The sequence below is a fragment of the Dermacentor albipictus genome, chromosome 1 (assembly GCF_038994185.2).
Source record: "Dermacentor albipictus isolate Rhodes 1998 colony chromosome 1, USDA_Dalb.pri_finalv2, whole genome shotgun sequence".
Taxonomy (NCBI): domain Eukaryota; kingdom Metazoa; phylum Arthropoda; class Arachnida; order Ixodida; family Ixodidae; genus Dermacentor; species Dermacentor albipictus.
Window position 1 is genome coordinate 226,447,605 of NC_091821.1, and position 16,758 is coordinate 226,464,362.

The window sequence follows — 16,758 nt, forward strand, 5'->3', positions numbered from 1 at the left end:
GCAACGCGACATCGGTGGAGCAGAAGATTTAGCTTCAAATATTCAACTGCGGATTTCAGCTCCAACTCTCACTAATAAAGAGGTTGCGCAACGAGAGACACGAGCGGAGGTATTGAATACGCCGTCATCTGCCTCTGCACGACGGATGGATGCACGATGAACAAAAAAGGCAACTAAGGTGCATGAAACTGCTGCAAGAATGCAAAGAACTACATAAAAATGTAAAGAAAATGTTTCCTCACATGCAAGGGACTACATCCCAGGCGGGTTTTAGGTACTCATAGTAAAGATTTAAATGTTTACAACAAATTAAACTTTGAGCTCCGTTTTCTTAACTTTCATTCTTTGTGCAGTTGCTTTCAGTCATTCCAGTGCCATTTCACAACGAATGAAGACCAAATCATTCTGTCTTTTGCACTTTGATCCTGAAACATTGACGAGTGCATTAAAGGTGTCCATTTTTAACTGCGCCTCATAAAAAATTTGTTTTTTTTTGCAAAAGTCATTAGTAAGACAATATGCACAGGAAAGTTAAAAAAATATTTTTTTTGCTCATTTCGGCATTTAAAAAATAAACCAATAGCTTTATTGCACAGAATGGGCCTTTGTGAACATGCGGATGTGAAAAACTTGGCAAGCTTGCGTGTAATTAATTAATTAATTTGGGGATGACCATTAGAGGCTGTCCATTATTGTAACTCGAAAACTGTAATAGATAGCACAAAACTAATTTCAGTTATGATATCAGCATAACAAATCACACCTGCATGCCAAATGTCACCAATTTATTCCCATAAATAAAAAAATTAATGCTTCGTACATGAACTATATATGAAGCTCAACCACTTAGGAATAATGCTAATACCTTGGCCTGAACTGTTGCTCTGGCAGTTTGTTTCAATATCATCAGAAACATATACTACTTGTCTGAGCTGCAGTTTCTGTTAGCTCATTTCTGATCGCAGAGTTAACTTTGGGCCCACATGCATTACATTTAGCAGTTCACCTCCTTTCCATAACTATATATAATAATTATATTTCAATGTTTCATATTCGCTACGGGAACCTTTGTACTATGGTCTTTGTAGCATTTCTCTAGTGGACGACTATGTCAGGTGAAGACTGAAATTACGTTCACCACATCGAAACCTCTAGAATAGTAGCAGAAATAACAAGCATGGTAAAAGACAAAAACATGAAAAACTGACTAGTGCAAATTGCCAAGAAAATGGGATGCTCTTCAAAAAATGTAAGAATTTGAGGGGACATTTTGAGACCTAGCTGGTACATACTCAAGTTAAATAAGGTGAGACTATAGGCTGTACTGATGCCTAAGTGAGCATAATCTAGTAAGCGTTTTACCTTTGGCACATCAGATAATTTGGTGGAAATCATGCATTTGAAGCACAGAAAGCTTCGAAAATTATTATTTATTTATTTATTTGTTTATTTTGATAAATGCAACGATGAATGCCAGAGTCTCCAGAAAGGTAAGTTAGAGAAAATAATTAGAGCAGCTAGACAAAATAATGGCAGGTAGTTTGTTTAGTATCACAGAAAATGCTTTTGGTCATGAGAATATGATGCAGTATTTTCTAAGCAACCCACTGAAGCTAACATACAGGTAAAATAAATTACTTGAGGTAGATATATTTTGTGATACAGTAAAAAACTCGTTAATTTGATCCTCGTTAATTTGGACACCTCTCAGAGCTCGGCAAACGCTAGAGCGTCGCAAATGTACAACACAAAAGAGCAGAAATTTCGTTTGTGCATCACTAGTCTGCATCACCATAGTCATCAGTAGAAATCACACGTGAATTACCGCAACACCAGAAAAATTTGTGCCTATTTGGGCCTTTAAAGTCTTTATTCTTGCATTTACCACCGCGCAAAGCACCGCATTGGCCGCATGCCATCATGACTGTGTAGTTTCCATACATGATTGCATTGATAGCTGCTGCAGTTTCGCCCGTCGTGGTTGTGGCAAACAATAGTTTCACTTTGACTCGGTGCACTCGTCGGCCGCGTGCCTTTATGAGTGCGCAGTCACCATCCATAACCGCACTGACAGCGGCCGCGGTTTTGTCCGCAACGGTGGCAGCAAACAGTGGTTTCATTTTGACAAGCTTTCGAGGATGAAGAGCACCAGCTACATCATGATGGACAGCCACCAGCTCACTGGCGACAAAGTAATCAGGATGTGCGCCCGGTAGTAAAAGACCTGTCTCGGATGAAGACATGCGCCGAAATTGTGCTGTGAAGAAAGTCGCGAGCCTTTTGCCACTGCGAGCGCTAATCAGCCACAAGACGATGAGAATTGCAGCTTCTGTACTGCTTTTGTGCAAAACTAGAAACGTGATTGGCTCATTCATTGAGTAAACAAAAATGTGTCGAATAAAAGCATGCTTATTGTTTTTTTGATAACCTCGATAATTCGACATTTGGTTAATTCAGACATTTCTTCCGGTGCCGTGAAATTTGAATGAACGAGGTTTTACTGTATAGTATGAGACAAGCTTGAAGATTTGAGTTCAAACAATTGAGGTGCTACAGTGGCAGTCGGAACAGGTGGCAGACTGAACAACTTTTGTTGTTAGGCGTATCATGAATTATATGTTAATTAACCACTCCTATAACTGAAATATTACTTCCTGTGTAAAGCATCACGCCACATTTTTGCATGAGAATTTTGCACACCCTATGCAAACATGGCCAAAACTTTTTTAACAGACTAGCATGTTTAAAACAGGCTATCACTTTGCACATTACTTTATCTCGAGGCATTATCATGGTGGTTTGTCGAAGTACAATGTTTTTTTGTTTGGTTTCTTGCTGCACTTTGGCAAGTGCATGCTTCACTGTCGTCACCTTGAGGCTTAGTGCCCATGGTAGAGTGTACAAGCGCGACTGAACGAGGGCGTGGAAAGAAACAGATACGCAGACACACACAGGCTTATGTACAAGCAGTCTGGTGGTCAAGCTTTGTTTGGGCATCCTATGCTCATGCAACCTATTGCTCATCCACTTGGACCTTCTCTGCTCATTTCCCCTATTAGATTTTGCACACGAAGCAGCCATGGCCTCTTCCCGTATCCTCATGGGTCAGTTGCAGAGCCACGACGTGGTTATGCCAGCTATCACCGTGGGTGGTAGCCACTGACTTCTTACACCAAAAGCTTGGGCTGGCAACAAAGTTAAAACCAGCTACCCTCAGTAAACAAGTAAACAAACGCAACACTGTGCACTAAGTAAGTACCCATAAACTTCCCATGGCGCACACTCGTCATTAGCCGAGTCCTTAAAAATAGGCCTAGCAATTGTGAAAAAACAAAGTTTCATGGCTATGGTGCTTTGTTTATATCAAAATAAATTCCTGGGCGAGAGCTGACTAGCAAGAGCTATAGCGACTTTGGGCGAATTGCTTGCAGTGATCGTGAGGCTCCCGCATTTGTTAGATACAGGTGCTGTAGGCGGTGATAAGTGATGATGCCTCAATAGGCGGTGTCCAAACTGTATGCTCAGAGCAACGGCTATCTCAGAGTAATGGAAGCCAATGGTACATAGCATGTGGCACTGAAATAAGGCAGAGATATAATGCAGGTATGGTTCTGCATTATGGTGTATCGCTTTTTATGGGAGTAAAACAGGTCAGAATGCCAGGATTTGGTCCCGTGTTCAATCCTGTACCTAGTACGAATTTTTCTTCAACTGTGAAGTTTTCTTTCCGAGATATCGATGTGGGTTTACTTCTAGCTTTGTGCTACAGTCGGGTGGGATGGCTACTTTTTTCGTGCAATCTCATCCACCTTGCGGGATTCTGCAGAACCGATTTGCCATATGGGGCAAATTCCACATGTAACGTTCTTTATTTACTTTTATTTGCACGCCCCATCTGCCACAGTTTGGAATAGTAGCAGGGGTCAACACGAGCGCAGTGCAATGCCTGTGCCTTTCCCTGGAGACATCGCCTCGCAGTATCACAGTATCCTGGCGCCAGGTTAGTATATCTACATATACTGCCACCTCATTATGAGGAGACTTAAGGTTAGACAAATTACTGGGCAGGCACTTGTGTTACCCATAGTTGGCACCAGCTCCATATTTAACATGTTGCATTTTGGCATAGCATTGGGGCAATTTTCCCTACAATCCCTATTTCTACTGTCACATAGTAAGTAGCCTTGATGATAGAATGCACATTGGGGAAAATGGCACGATATTCCCACCACTTCATTGTGCTTCGTGTCAATTCCAGTCCCTGGCAATAGAAAGAACCTTGTGAAGGTCTCTTGTGAAGGTCTCTAGGTGCAATAGTAAAAGACCATATGCTGCACACTAGGCTGGTTAGGCTATCTGTGTTCATGCAGCACTTCACTACATGTGCTTGAATTATCTTACCATGTGAATGAATATGTGTTGTTTAGTGCCGCAAGGGCCACTGCTACCAGGTGTTACACCAGACTGCAAACACACATTCGGAAATGTACTATGACAAGACGAAAGCACAGCATGCAAGTTACTTTACCTAAGCTATCAGCTTACAAACAAGCATTAAAGGATGAGGACAGCAAAGAAGGCACACACACACTTCACTCTCTGTCTGTTAGCACATACAACACATAGTCTAATACAAACAAACCCAAAATCTACATTGCTAGCTGTAATTACAAGTTTTCCAGGTAGGTATCACAAACCTGAGCGATGTCTCGTACAGTAGAAGACACAGAATCCTCATGCTGGTTGGTTGTGTCCAAAGTGCAGTCCAGTGTACTGAGATTAGACTCCATCCTGTGGGACTGCTCACACAATGCGCTTGCAAGCTCACTCAGTTCCGAATATGGCAAATCTCGGTAAGATGATACTGGATCGTAATTCACTGGCTGCCCAGACACCTGGCCATAGTGCTCTTCCTTTACACCTGATGATGCTAGTCCTATTTGCACCAGAGACCCTGCAGACACACACAAGACCACATTTGAAAAAATATTATGAACTACCTCCAGAATGTATAACAATTCAAAACAGTGATTAAAAGCACATCAGAGCAAGAAATAACAAGCATAATGAACAAGAAAACAGCCTTCTACATTAACTTTAATTTTTTTTTACCTAATGCTACCCGGCAAGTTTGGCCCTTGCTGTAAGGAATCCTGAGAATGTATCGGGACTGTACAGCACCTAGAGGTTGCAGCGTGGCAGATCACCAATGGCCAGTGCGACATTACATTGTGTGCAACATGTTGCTCGCTGTCTCCACTAACAATGTATTTTCTCATGTGCAATTATGACTTTCACATTCACAATCACTATTTCCTACCGTGTTGACAATGCAGGGACCTTAAGAGCTGAAAACAATCAAACAAATAAAACTGGGTAAAAGAAACTGTTTTGCATGCCTCTTGGAAGAGAATGAAGATTCTGAATACTATAGGATTCTAAAAGCTTCACATTTACAGGATTGCATATCATGTATATATCAAACAATTGGGAAGAGCAGACTTTCGTAGCTTCCGTTTTTTCCTATCGGAACACAAACTCGTTAGCACTTCATCCACATGCAAGCTAAGTGTCCCCTGTAAATGACAGTAGAATAAGCTGTATGACGGTACACTGTAAAGGGTAGATGTAGCAGGTGACAATTAGTAAGTACAACACTCACATGCTATTATTGAAGATTTATAATCACAAATGTTTGCAGATATCCATCTACTGTAACTGAGCTGTGGTAATCTTTAGTTGAATAAACTATGTGACAGCTGCAGCTGGTTACGTAACGTTATAAATTCCAAGCTTAGTTTTCTTCGTCAACTTCTAAGCTTCAGAGTAGTTTTACAAACAATCAACTTTTTTTTCATCCACGTTTTCTACCCATGTTCTTCAGTTCCATCTAAAAGTTCAAAAGTTCTTATACTTAGAACGTGGACACAAACCATGAATTAAAATACTTTTTTGTTTACATTCACGCATTCCAGTTTAGTTTCATCAAAATTCAACATATGTAATAGGGAAAATAACACTGCAGCTAATCAGCTTACAGCAAATCTCAACACCAAGACCCATCCCTCGTCTTTTAAATGAAAGATCAAATTGTAAGCAACTAGACATTGTAGGAGTATTTTTTGTTGGGCTACTTTGTTAAACACGGCCATTAGAAGAGGGGTGCAAATTGACCCGCATACATAGAGACAGACAGACTGGACAAGCATTTGAATACAGCATTGTAAAAACTTGCTCGTCTTGTCTGTCCATCTCTCTATATGTGTACCGATTTGTATTCTCCTCTAGTAACCAGACATCACCAATCCTGCTCCTGCTCAAGTGTGATGCCAACACTTCCTCTTTCGGCAATGAATTGCTTATTTTATGCAAAAAAGTTCATAAAGAGAGCTTTGTTTACAGCATAAATGCTGCCCTCGCTTACTGTCATTTGCTACAGCTAGCACATGAGTTAACACAACAGCATGCCAGTGTGGTGCCACCATTTTGCTCCCTTAGCAAAACGCTGTGCCTCATTACAGCCATTGCTCCACTGTGACAATACAGCAGGTGCACAGTTCCCTAAGAAAGCTGAGTCACGTGTTCAGATTTTTTACCAGGTCAGAGCTCAATGCAAATTTGCTCATGTGATGGTGGCAATTTAATACTGCAGGCATTCATCCAGGCATTTAATGCTGGTGAAAATGCAGGCTGTGCACCAATCGGACTGCTGACATAGCATAAAAAGGAAAAGAATCTGGATAGAACTGTTACCTGCTTTAGTTTTAGCATTTAAAAACTGCGAGATATAAATTTGGCTCATGTGCTGTGCAAACAAAATAGAACAGCAAGATGCATGCAAAATAGAATGTTACCGTTACACCTAAAATCACAGTAGTTGCATAAGAAGTGCAACCTACTAAGCCTAAATGGTCAAGAAAAGACTTGGTAGCATACATAAGTTTTCATGCAAAACAAAATTCATTATTTATTTTCTTTATCACAATCACATATTTGCTGCTCTGATAATTACTGAATTGATATTTTTCTTTGTTTTATTATCATATGGTATTACTATTGTATAACATGCCAAGCAGATGCTGTGTATTTTGTAGTAGCTATGTATTTGATGTACTTGTTTCATTGTTTACCCCCCTGCAATAAAGCTCATGAGGGTGCTGTAGGAATTTGTATAAATAAATAAATAAATAAATCAATTACTTATGCATGCACTGCAGTTATCACAAGTTCTATCAGTTCTCATTCCTGTCTCATTGCTTGACTGCTCACTACAATTCTGTGCAACAAGTGTTTACTACAGCCGCTATTCGGGCTTAAATGGTTTGCACCAAATGCCCAGCCCTATATTGCTACTCAAATGAAATAAGCGGCTCGAAATGACTGCACAAGTTCTGTGGCAAATAAAGAAGCACAAGCTCACCCTTTGAGATGTAGCCAGATGGCAAGTTACTAGTATCAGCCTGGGGGCGGTTGGTGATCTTGCCCATGTCAACATTTGGAGAGGTTCAAACTGCTGGGAAATAAAGAAAGGGGGTGGGGGTTGGGGGGCGAGAGGAAGAAAGGCAAAAAAGTTGAGTGAACAACCACCAAATTATTTCTAAAGAGCACACTCACAAAATAAAGGTATCGGACCGGGGAACCAGCACAATGTACTTAAACATGATGAACACACGACAAAGATTAAGGCCATCCTGAATGTGTTGACATATGCCTCAACATTCACTTTCAGAAAAAAGATGCTCAGTGAATTAAATTGGAGTGGTCTTGAGCATGTTTCATATAGCATGTCAAAAAGTAAGTTTACAAGTATGAGTTATCGAATCCAGATAGCAAGTCACACTGGTGAAACCCCTCCCATCTAATGAGTATGCTCTTCTAAATTGCAGTGGTTATACACCAAGCAAGTAAAGGTTATTATGACCTAGTTAATGACACCTTAATTAAACAGTTCTGCTAACAAAATTTATCCCTTCTATCATAACCATGTTGAAGCCACATTACACAAATAGTGGGATACCTACAAGTGAAAATACCTACAGGTCCGTATTTAAAAAATATATATATTTCCTGGACTGCACTTTGCAGTGTCAGGAATGATGGAGAGGCTTGTAATATAGCCAATAATTTTTTTTTTTTTACAATCGTCACAAAAACTTTACTGGGAGATTCGTACAGTTGCCTAAATTTCTGCATACAATGTTGGCTACAGCAGTGTCACACTGCTCTATTAACTCTGCCAAAAGACATTCAGGCAGTATAGCAAGGCTGATAAATGGTTCACTTCCCTAATTATTCTCCTGGACAATATGCACTAGAAAGGCACAGATAAGCAGGCTGACTGTCTAGCTGCTCAAAGAGGCCTCATGCCTGTAAACAAGCTTCTGATCTCTGGCTGCGTCACCCACCAGCGCAACAGCGCGCCTGGCAACAGAAGTGGCGAGTGCAGCTACCTCAGGCGTATTTACTAGCGACCGTTATCTGGTCCACCAGAAAACATAAACACTAGACCAAAGACATTGCCGTGACAATGAACTCCTGGCAGCACTAGAAGCTGGTCGCTCTCATGCATGCTCAGGCCTCACTTGTACTTTGCTCACCAAAAGTTTGGCAAAGAGTAAGATACCACAGGATGGAGCCTATCTGGCTAGGAGAGGGAAAGAGGCATCCTGTGCTAACATTGCCAAAGCACTTTCAGATTGGAGAGCTGTCTTAGCACATCCATGAGACGAGGGTTTACACAGCTGACTGAGCTCTAGACAAGTTGTAAAAGTGAGGCACTTAAAACATGGGTCAGTGCTGGCTTTTGAATAGCTAGAACATGAGGAGCATAAAGCTTGACTAGAAACTGAAGAAAGAAAGAAAGCTGTAGAATTATATGTAGAAAAAGAAAAACTGCAAGTGCACGTAAAATGTAAGCAGTGCCAAATTTAGCAACCAACCCCCTAAAATTATTAGGTTGAGTATTTCCAATTGCACAAAATTGGGCAAAGGCAGGTTAAAACTAGCAAATTTGTAAAAATCTTCTGAAGTGTTTCAACAATCGAAGGTTCCATTTTGTGTAAACAAAGCATGTGCACTCATAAAGCCACTGTGAAGCAATGCTTGTTCACAGTTGTGTGTTCAGCTAGCAATACATAACTACGATCATGTTTCATCGTTGTATTAACACAACACTTCTCATAGTAAAAACAATAAGTGCTCATAGTACTGGTTACTGATGCCATTTGTAAAGTAGCTTTGATTCATAAGTATACCGGCATGAAATAAAATATTAAATTTGCACATATATGTAACTTCGTGCACAAAGGTACTGGAAAAACTTCAATATGAATCCCGAGTCAACAGAAGAAAGAGTAGGTTCAGGCAATTGAATCTCACCCCATCAATCAAAATTTAATTAATGCCTTGCTCTACAGCTGATACTTGCACACAAGAATGTTGCTCATCCACATGGTCACAAGCTTTCTGCGCAATTCCTAACAAATAAGTCCTAAAGAATGCGACAGACAAACTCCAACAAACAAGAATGCCCAAAAGCCTTGGGTCAACTGACAAGATCCCAGCTGTGCCCACTCAAGCACCACAAGTATGTGCAGTGGCATCCCAGCCATCACCACTCAGTCTCCATCACTTTAGTGGTAAGGATAAAAGAAACAGGACTCCACAGATAGCCCCCCCCTTATCAGAAGAGGCTTCCTCAAAGCACATGATGTGGCACCAGAAACAAGATTACAATGATGGGTAAAAGACAAACAACGAAAACAAAACAGACAGCCACACAAGCCACACCACACTACATGGTTGTCCCTTGTGCGGCCAATGACACTATCCGGAAGCAAATCGGCAGTTGCTACTACCGACATACAAGGGGAAAAAAACGAAAAAGAAAGCATGCAACAAGTAGAACCATACAGCATTTCCACATATGCTTTCCGAAGTTCTCAGCACACTAAGTTATTCTTTAGCTGCAAGATAAATTTTTCAAAATGCACTTATTTTCCTATACTTTCTTCCCTGGAACACTATGAAACCGTGGCTGCACGAGAGTGCTGTTGCATAAACTGAGGACATAAGTTTAGACCACGCATGCAATGAAAAATTTAAACTTGTCTAGTAGCTGTGCAAACCTGAAATAGGCCTGTTCTCAACAAACTTCACAGACACAACAGCAAGCTAAGTTGACAAGCTGAAGAATAAGTGAAAAAAAATTGTACACTAACTCCAAGGCTCGACATACAGACTCATAACCTGATAAATTTTGCGCCTGAATACACATTATAATGAAGCGAGAGTAGCCTGCATGTACTTAAATAACGAATGTCATTTAAACAAAGAAAATAACATGACAGCAAGATGTTCAATACCGGCGTCACAGTTTAGTTTATTGTTTGTTATTGCATGCACAAGAAACGGGCTTACACATTATATACAGCATCAGGAGGTCTCAGAGTGAGAAACTGCCAGGGGGACCTCCTATCATTAGTGGGTTAAGTGCAAGCTATGAATGTGAGCCAATCGCTATGGAGAAATTCGATCGCGATCGGGCTCGATCGCGATCGAAAGTGCCCCGTGTGACCAGAGTTTACACGCTGTGCGAGATTACTCTAGAAAGCAAACAAAAGCATTGGTTCAACTTCATTTTATGTCCTCGTGGAGCCAAATAAAGATCAATACCACAGGAAACAAATGAAACACTAAAATGCGAGTAAGTGCTAATGATTTGCTTTTCTTTTCTATGCAACCTTTCCTGGAAGACATAGCCATAACATGCTAAAGTAATTATTCATAGCTGAATGTATCCTAATACTTGTCATTAGGGCAACAACAAAGTGAAAAAAAAAGGTATTTTAATTTTGACAGTTGTTTTGTTGCTTTCATAAAAGTCAACAGCCATTCAGTTTCCATCCGAGTGCAACTGTACAGCAAGCACCTCCTAGTACAATCAGGCGCTGGTATAACGTATTTGCTACATTTAATATACTGCAATGTCGTATTAAGACTAAAAGACTCGAAGTAGTCCAGAAAAAATTTTCAGATAAAAAGCAATGATAGCTCGCTCGTAATAGACGTTTACGAGCTTGTTAACAACGCCCTCAACTTGACGATTCTTGACTGTAAACAGTGCCAGGCCGCTCCAAAGCATCCGAAGCAAGCAGTGCAGCCTGTGCAGCTGCGGGGCTCTTCACCCCGTATCGCTTTATTGCGGGCGGTTGTTGCCCTCCTGATATTCTGACATAACACGAACCATTAAAAGAAAGCCCCGTCCCGTACACGTACTTTCGCCCTCGTTGCGGAGTGACTTATCCCCGATTGTTTAACATGCCATCGCCGTTCAGGAACCCAGCGATACAATATAAGCGCACAGAACAGGACGGCGAACATCCATGGGAAGCTCCAAGGCGACAGACGTAATAAGAAACACGTTCGATCGCTGCATTTCCTGTACGTACATACGTGCGCCAAGACAACAGCCGAGTAAAAACAGAGCAACACGACGCGTCACCACACTTCCCTTGACTCGGCTTGCAAGTGAGATGGAACGTGATAGAAAAAACTCTTCGGCGACAATCTTAGCGCTAGACGCTTCTACACTCAGCACTTATCGCAGATAGCAACACCGCGAGATTAAAAAACGTGACGGAAGATCGAGTAAAAGGGGCATATCGAACACGGCTTCTGTTTTCCCGTTTTTCTCAGCTCATGGTTCGTATATGCGATTGTTCAGCGGCAACTAAACCAAAGGAGCTCGGAGAGCCACCATAAATAGCGGAACGCACCAAAAACACGCAGAAAAAAGAAACAGAAGAACAGATAGCTAAATGCACAAGCAACCAAGCAGAAAAGAGAAGGCAGACCCGTCACAGCCACGATTCCTATTTTGAGACAAGGAGGTAACAGCAAGCATCACGAGGCAAAACTGTTCGTTCACAACGAAGTTACTACATAAATGCTGCCTGCGAATTCTTAAGTAAACGTCAAGAACAGCGAAGTCACTCACATAACAACACAGGTCAACTCGAGCAGACGCAAACCTTACCACTTCTTGTATGTGACCTGCATGGACTCTCATGACATACGAAGCGAGACAGCATGGACAGCAATTACAACAAACACTCATAAGTTCTGGGAGTGTTTGTTGCTGAGTGCAACGTAGCAGGACTACGCGGCCTCATTAAAGCAAAAATAAGCAATATCAATATAGTTATTGCTACGAGGTTGGACGCCATTATGGGTCAAGATCCCAGAAACCCTCACCTCCAATCCACGCGAGCGACGCGCAGTTCCTTCCCTGATGTCGTCGTCTTCTCGATATCGTGACACAGTATTCCAAATTTTGGCTTTCATGTAATCAGGTTATGTAGGGCGATCGGAAACTGTAATATAAAAAACAAAACCGCTCCGTCGCGCGGTAACAAACAGGAGGATTGAGGTTATGCAGCCGTCTGCCTGAAACTGCCTCTGCGCATGCGTCATGCTCTCTCTCTCTCTCTCGAGTTTTCCTTTCCTACCCTACGCTTCTTTTCCTTTGTATTTTTCTGCTATCTGGTCACATGACCTGCTGCGGGCAAAGTCGGCGTAGCCGAAGTGTCGGGTGCTGGTTTGGCGTTCGGTTTGGTCGCTGCTTCCGGATACGCGTCGGTCGGCGTGCTGCGAGCGGCGCGGTCAGATAGCTTGATAGTCTGGGAGGCTGGACGCCTGGACTCCCCCTAGCCCCCGATTTGGGCGCTACCCTCTGCCCACATAGGCGCAAGGTGGCTGGCGTTGTACGACCCGATTTTTGTAGGCGTTATTACTAAAGCGACTGACGGGATCGCACACGTGTTTGTCGTCTTGAATACTTCTTACTGGTGCTTTGAAATGATTTTGCACATTGACATTTTAATAGCCGAATTCCTAGTACGGTACACAGAAATTTAAAGCTTCCATCGTTGTCTACTCGTGCTTGGAAGAGGTGGCGGGGGGCACACCGGACACGCGCCTGCCCCGAAATTTCTGGGTTAGTACGTGGCCTGCTCGTACGCCGAAGTGTCGGGTGCTGGTTTGGCGTTCGGTTTGGTCGCTGTTTCCGGATACTCGTCGGAAGGATACCCTCCCCGCACTCCCGAAAGCATTTTCTGGCCACATTATTGCTCGGAAGCGTATTTCGAAAATGAAGAATAACAGACATGTTGGCTTAAAGAACTAAAATGCGAGGCACTACTGGTGTTACTACAGCTACCACCATATAAGAGTGCATTCAGGTTCAACGAATGAACGAAATCAGCGCCCAAGGAATCGCTGCGTTCTTGCACTCTAGTTCTTGCACACGCATGATGATGATGTGTGGATGCTCCCTTTGAAATGGGTGCTACGGATACTATAGCCTAACCGGTGTAAAAAAAAAGCAGTAACTCAAAAACATGGATAACAGAGCACACGCTGGTACAGATGCTAGAAGGTTAGAACCACGTTAGAACCTTTCTAACCTCTACCAATAGGGAGAAATATGCGTATTCAAAGTGCCGCGCCTCAGCCACCGTTCCTTCACCCCAGCTTTCGTGATTTTCACGCCAGAGGCATCGAACTACCCCTCTTTTGTTGAGAATCTGAGGGCCTGCGGTAGCGTGGTGCCCTCGGTTGGATGTGGAAATAGACGAGCACAATCCAGTATTATGAAGTCGGCCATATCACTTGTTTCTATGTAACTGCGACAGATGGCAGCGTAAACTTGGGAGACTGATTCGATGCTGCAGGCACGGTAGACGTAGGTGAGCGTACGCAGCGCTGTTTTCGTACATTTCTTCCTTGGCTGCTGATGGGTTGTGTTCGCCGTGGATTTACGCATCTCGCCCTCAGATATCCGACGAGCCGGCCCGACGTTTTTGCGCAGGCGCGGGTAAGAGCGGGCGCGGGAGAGAAAATGTGGGGGCTTTGGCTCCTCAGCGTGTGTTGTATGCTTTTGTCCCTAGGCGTGCCGGCATTGCGGAATGGTTAAGGCTCGGACGCTGGCTGCCGGCGTGGTAAAATAGGTGAGGTAGCGGGCGCTACCGCCCCGCTGTGTCGGACAGACTGTTTCGCACCTGCGGCGCTCGTACTAAGTCAGTCGTGGCGGATCATAGCTTTCTTGCGCCTTACGGCGGTATAAGTGATGCAGGCCATGAAATAACCTTCCAATGGCTTCGAAGTCACTGCGGGATTATCGGCAATGGACGGGCCGATCAAGCTGCCCGCTCAGCCCATATTGAAGAGCACCACGTACCAATTCCACTTTCTAGAACTGACGCAGCACGGAAGCTCCGCCTGCTTGCTCGGCAGTGCACCACGTCGCAATGGAATTAGCCACATTTAAGGAATACTCGACTGTACTCCCTTGATCCGACATTAAGTATCCGAGTGCCATCACAGCTTCGCCGTGGAGACGCCGCGCTCTTGTATCGACTCTGGTTGGACGTTGCCCTACCAAAGCCTATGCAATCCGCATAGGGATGACCGAGACCGCAACCTGTGACCACTGCGGCCGTGAAGAATCAACAACATATGTTGTGCGCTTGCCCGCAGTACAGTCCACAGAGGAAATGCCTTCGCCACGAACTTGACCAACTGGACGACCAACCGCTATCGGAAAACAGAATTTTACACCACCAAAGGTACCTAACGCCACAGAAGAAGGCCGTGCAAGCGCTATTGCGCTTTCTGCGATCTACCGGCCTTAATCCCGGCCACGGCGGCCGCATTTCGATGGGGGCGAAATGCGAAAACACCCGTGTACTTAGATTTAGGTGCACGTTAAAGAACCCCAAGTGGTCAAAATTTCCGGAGTCCCCCACTACGGCGTGCCTCATAATCAGAAAGTGGTTTTGGCACGTAAAACCCCATATATTACATTATTATTATCTACCGGCCTTCGCGAACGTCTTTAACTGGAACGCGTTTTGTGTGTGTGTGTGTGTGTCTCCATGTGTGCGTGTTCTTTTTTTTTGCGTTTACCTCTCTGTCATCTTTCTAACCCCTGTCTCCCATCCCCAGTGTAGGGTAGCAAACCGGAGACTGATATCTGGTTAACCTCCCTGCCTTTCCTTTTCATCTCTCTCTTTCTACGGCGATGTACCCTGAAAGCATCACAGATGTTTCCGTGGGAGCAGTAGGGACCGTAGTAGAGGCCGGGCAGCATTTATTGGAAATCTAGCTAGAAATAGCGCCTTAGCAACCGCGGTTGAACGCAGTGGCTGAAGGGCCACCGGTGACGCTCGACGCCCCTGTAACTGCTTTGAGAATACGTCGTGCTACCCTAACGTCTCTTACGATAATCTAACGTAACCTCACGTTAACCTAACCAAACTTGGCCGAGGCGAAAAGACAATAATCCTCACGGCCTAACCGCTGTGAGAATACGCCTAGCCATCATAACGCATTTTAGCTAACATAAGCTAATGTGGCCGAGACGCAAAGACAAACATTCGCGCGGCGTAACCGCTCTGAGAATACGCCTCGACACCGTAAACGCCTTTTACGCTAACCTTAACCTAACCTAAGGTGGATGAGACGCAAAGCCAATAATCCTCACGACGTGACATCAGGCAGTGGCGTTCAATCGCGGTTGCTAAGGCGCTGTGCGTTTATTTCACTCAAAGGGGACGTCGCAGATTTCTATCTCCGGGTGACTGCTTAGAAGGAGGGCCGGGTGGCGCCACCTGCGTCGCTGGAATGACCGAATAAGGCCGGGCCTCTACTACGGCCCTGTTGTGGTCGGCCGTTCGCCCCGCGACAACCTCCGGTCACGGCTCGCGCGATTATGGGTGTTACGTTTCGTCTACGACGCGCGGTATAGCCGGCGCGGATGCAACGGACGCCGAGGCTTCATTCAAAGCGGCGGACATTTTGGCCCGTTCAGCGCTGCCGTAACGCCTCCTGCCATGCGCGTCCAGGCATGTTTCAATGCCACGTGTCTTCGTGTGTGCATGTTGGTGCCCACGCTTGTCAAAGCGCGGCAGCCGGGGAGAGGAGCTCCCCCAACTGTGAAGCGAGAAGGTCTGACCGGCGCCGGCCCTGCGGATGCGTCACCTACTCGTCTCAACGTGTCTCTCAGCGTGTCCGTGCCCCGCCGTCACGGGCGCCTCTCGCAAGCCGTTCCTTCTTGCCCTCGGCTCCGAGAGTATAAAAGCAGCTGCCCCGGACGCCAAGAGAGGCTCCGAATTCTTCCGTCGAGTAGCGTGCTCTCCCGTCTCTCCACTTCGGTCGACCTGACTGGCCGCTCTTTTGAGATGCTAGAATAAACAAGTTGTTCTGTTAGCAGTCGACTAATGCTTTGCCAGGACCTTCGGATGCTTCCAGTTGTGCGCCAGGCCAACGCTACCCTTGGGGCTTGCGACCCAGATGCAACATGGGAAACGGGCCGACGGCCTCGTCAAAATGGTTATCAAAACGGATGATTTATGCCCAGCGTGAGAGTACCTCGTTCAGGAGAGGTTTGAGCAATTAGCATGATACGGCCATTACCTGTCAGTGTACGATCGGAGTCAGCGTACGTTTTCCTCCTTTCCCTGTTTGTACCTAGTGATGCGCGTGCGTCCGACCAAGTTCCCATTTTAGGGAAAGGGCAACCGACCTCCGGATTGGTGTTGGTGTTGAGAGGGTCAGCCAGAAGGCCTTAAGTTCTCTAGAGGGTGTTGATTGGTGGGACCTGATGTCATCGGGCCCCTGACGCCAGATTGGGGGAAGTGACTGAACAATGATCACGCAAGGCATAAAGGAGCAACGGACGGCGAGAATGATCGGCGA

At 44.5% G+C, this 16,758-nt stretch overlaps 2 protein-coding genes across 5 annotated transcripts in view; one reads left to right on the forward strand and one right to left on the reverse strand.

Annotated features, from left to right (window-relative positions):
* The window catches only part of NFAT (NFAT nuclear factor), a 102,722-nt gene extending 90,243 nt beyond the window's left edge, over window positions 1–12,479 (reverse strand). Inside the window, exons 1-3 of one of the 4 annotated variants that reach the window (XM_070530949.1) lie at window positions 12,256–12,479; window positions 7,421–7,510; window positions 4,698–4,954 (exon numbers count right to left, since the gene is read on the reverse strand). In XM_070530949.1, coding sequence (XP_070387050.1) covers window positions 4,698–4,954; window positions 7,421–7,487 — 324 coding nt within the window. In that variant the 5' untranslated portion in view covers window positions 7,488–7,510; window positions 12,256–12,479. Of the gene's footprint in view, window positions 1–4,697; window positions 4,955–7,420; window positions 7,514–12,037; window positions 12,218–12,255 lie in introns of those variants that run through there. The other 3 variants (XM_070530948.1, XM_070530951.1, XM_070530950.1) reach the window with 3 other exon arrangements.
* A 1,198-nt stretch (window positions 12,480–13,677) lies between these two features.
* LOC139056396 (uncharacterized) overlaps window positions 13,678–16,758 on the forward strand; it is a 117,575-nt gene continuing 114,494 nt past the window's right edge. The window contains exon 1 of the mRNA XM_070534601.1: window positions 13,678–13,748. The gene's annotated coding sequence lies outside the window, so the exon portion shown is untranslated. The remainder of the gene's footprint in view (window positions 13,749–16,758) is intronic.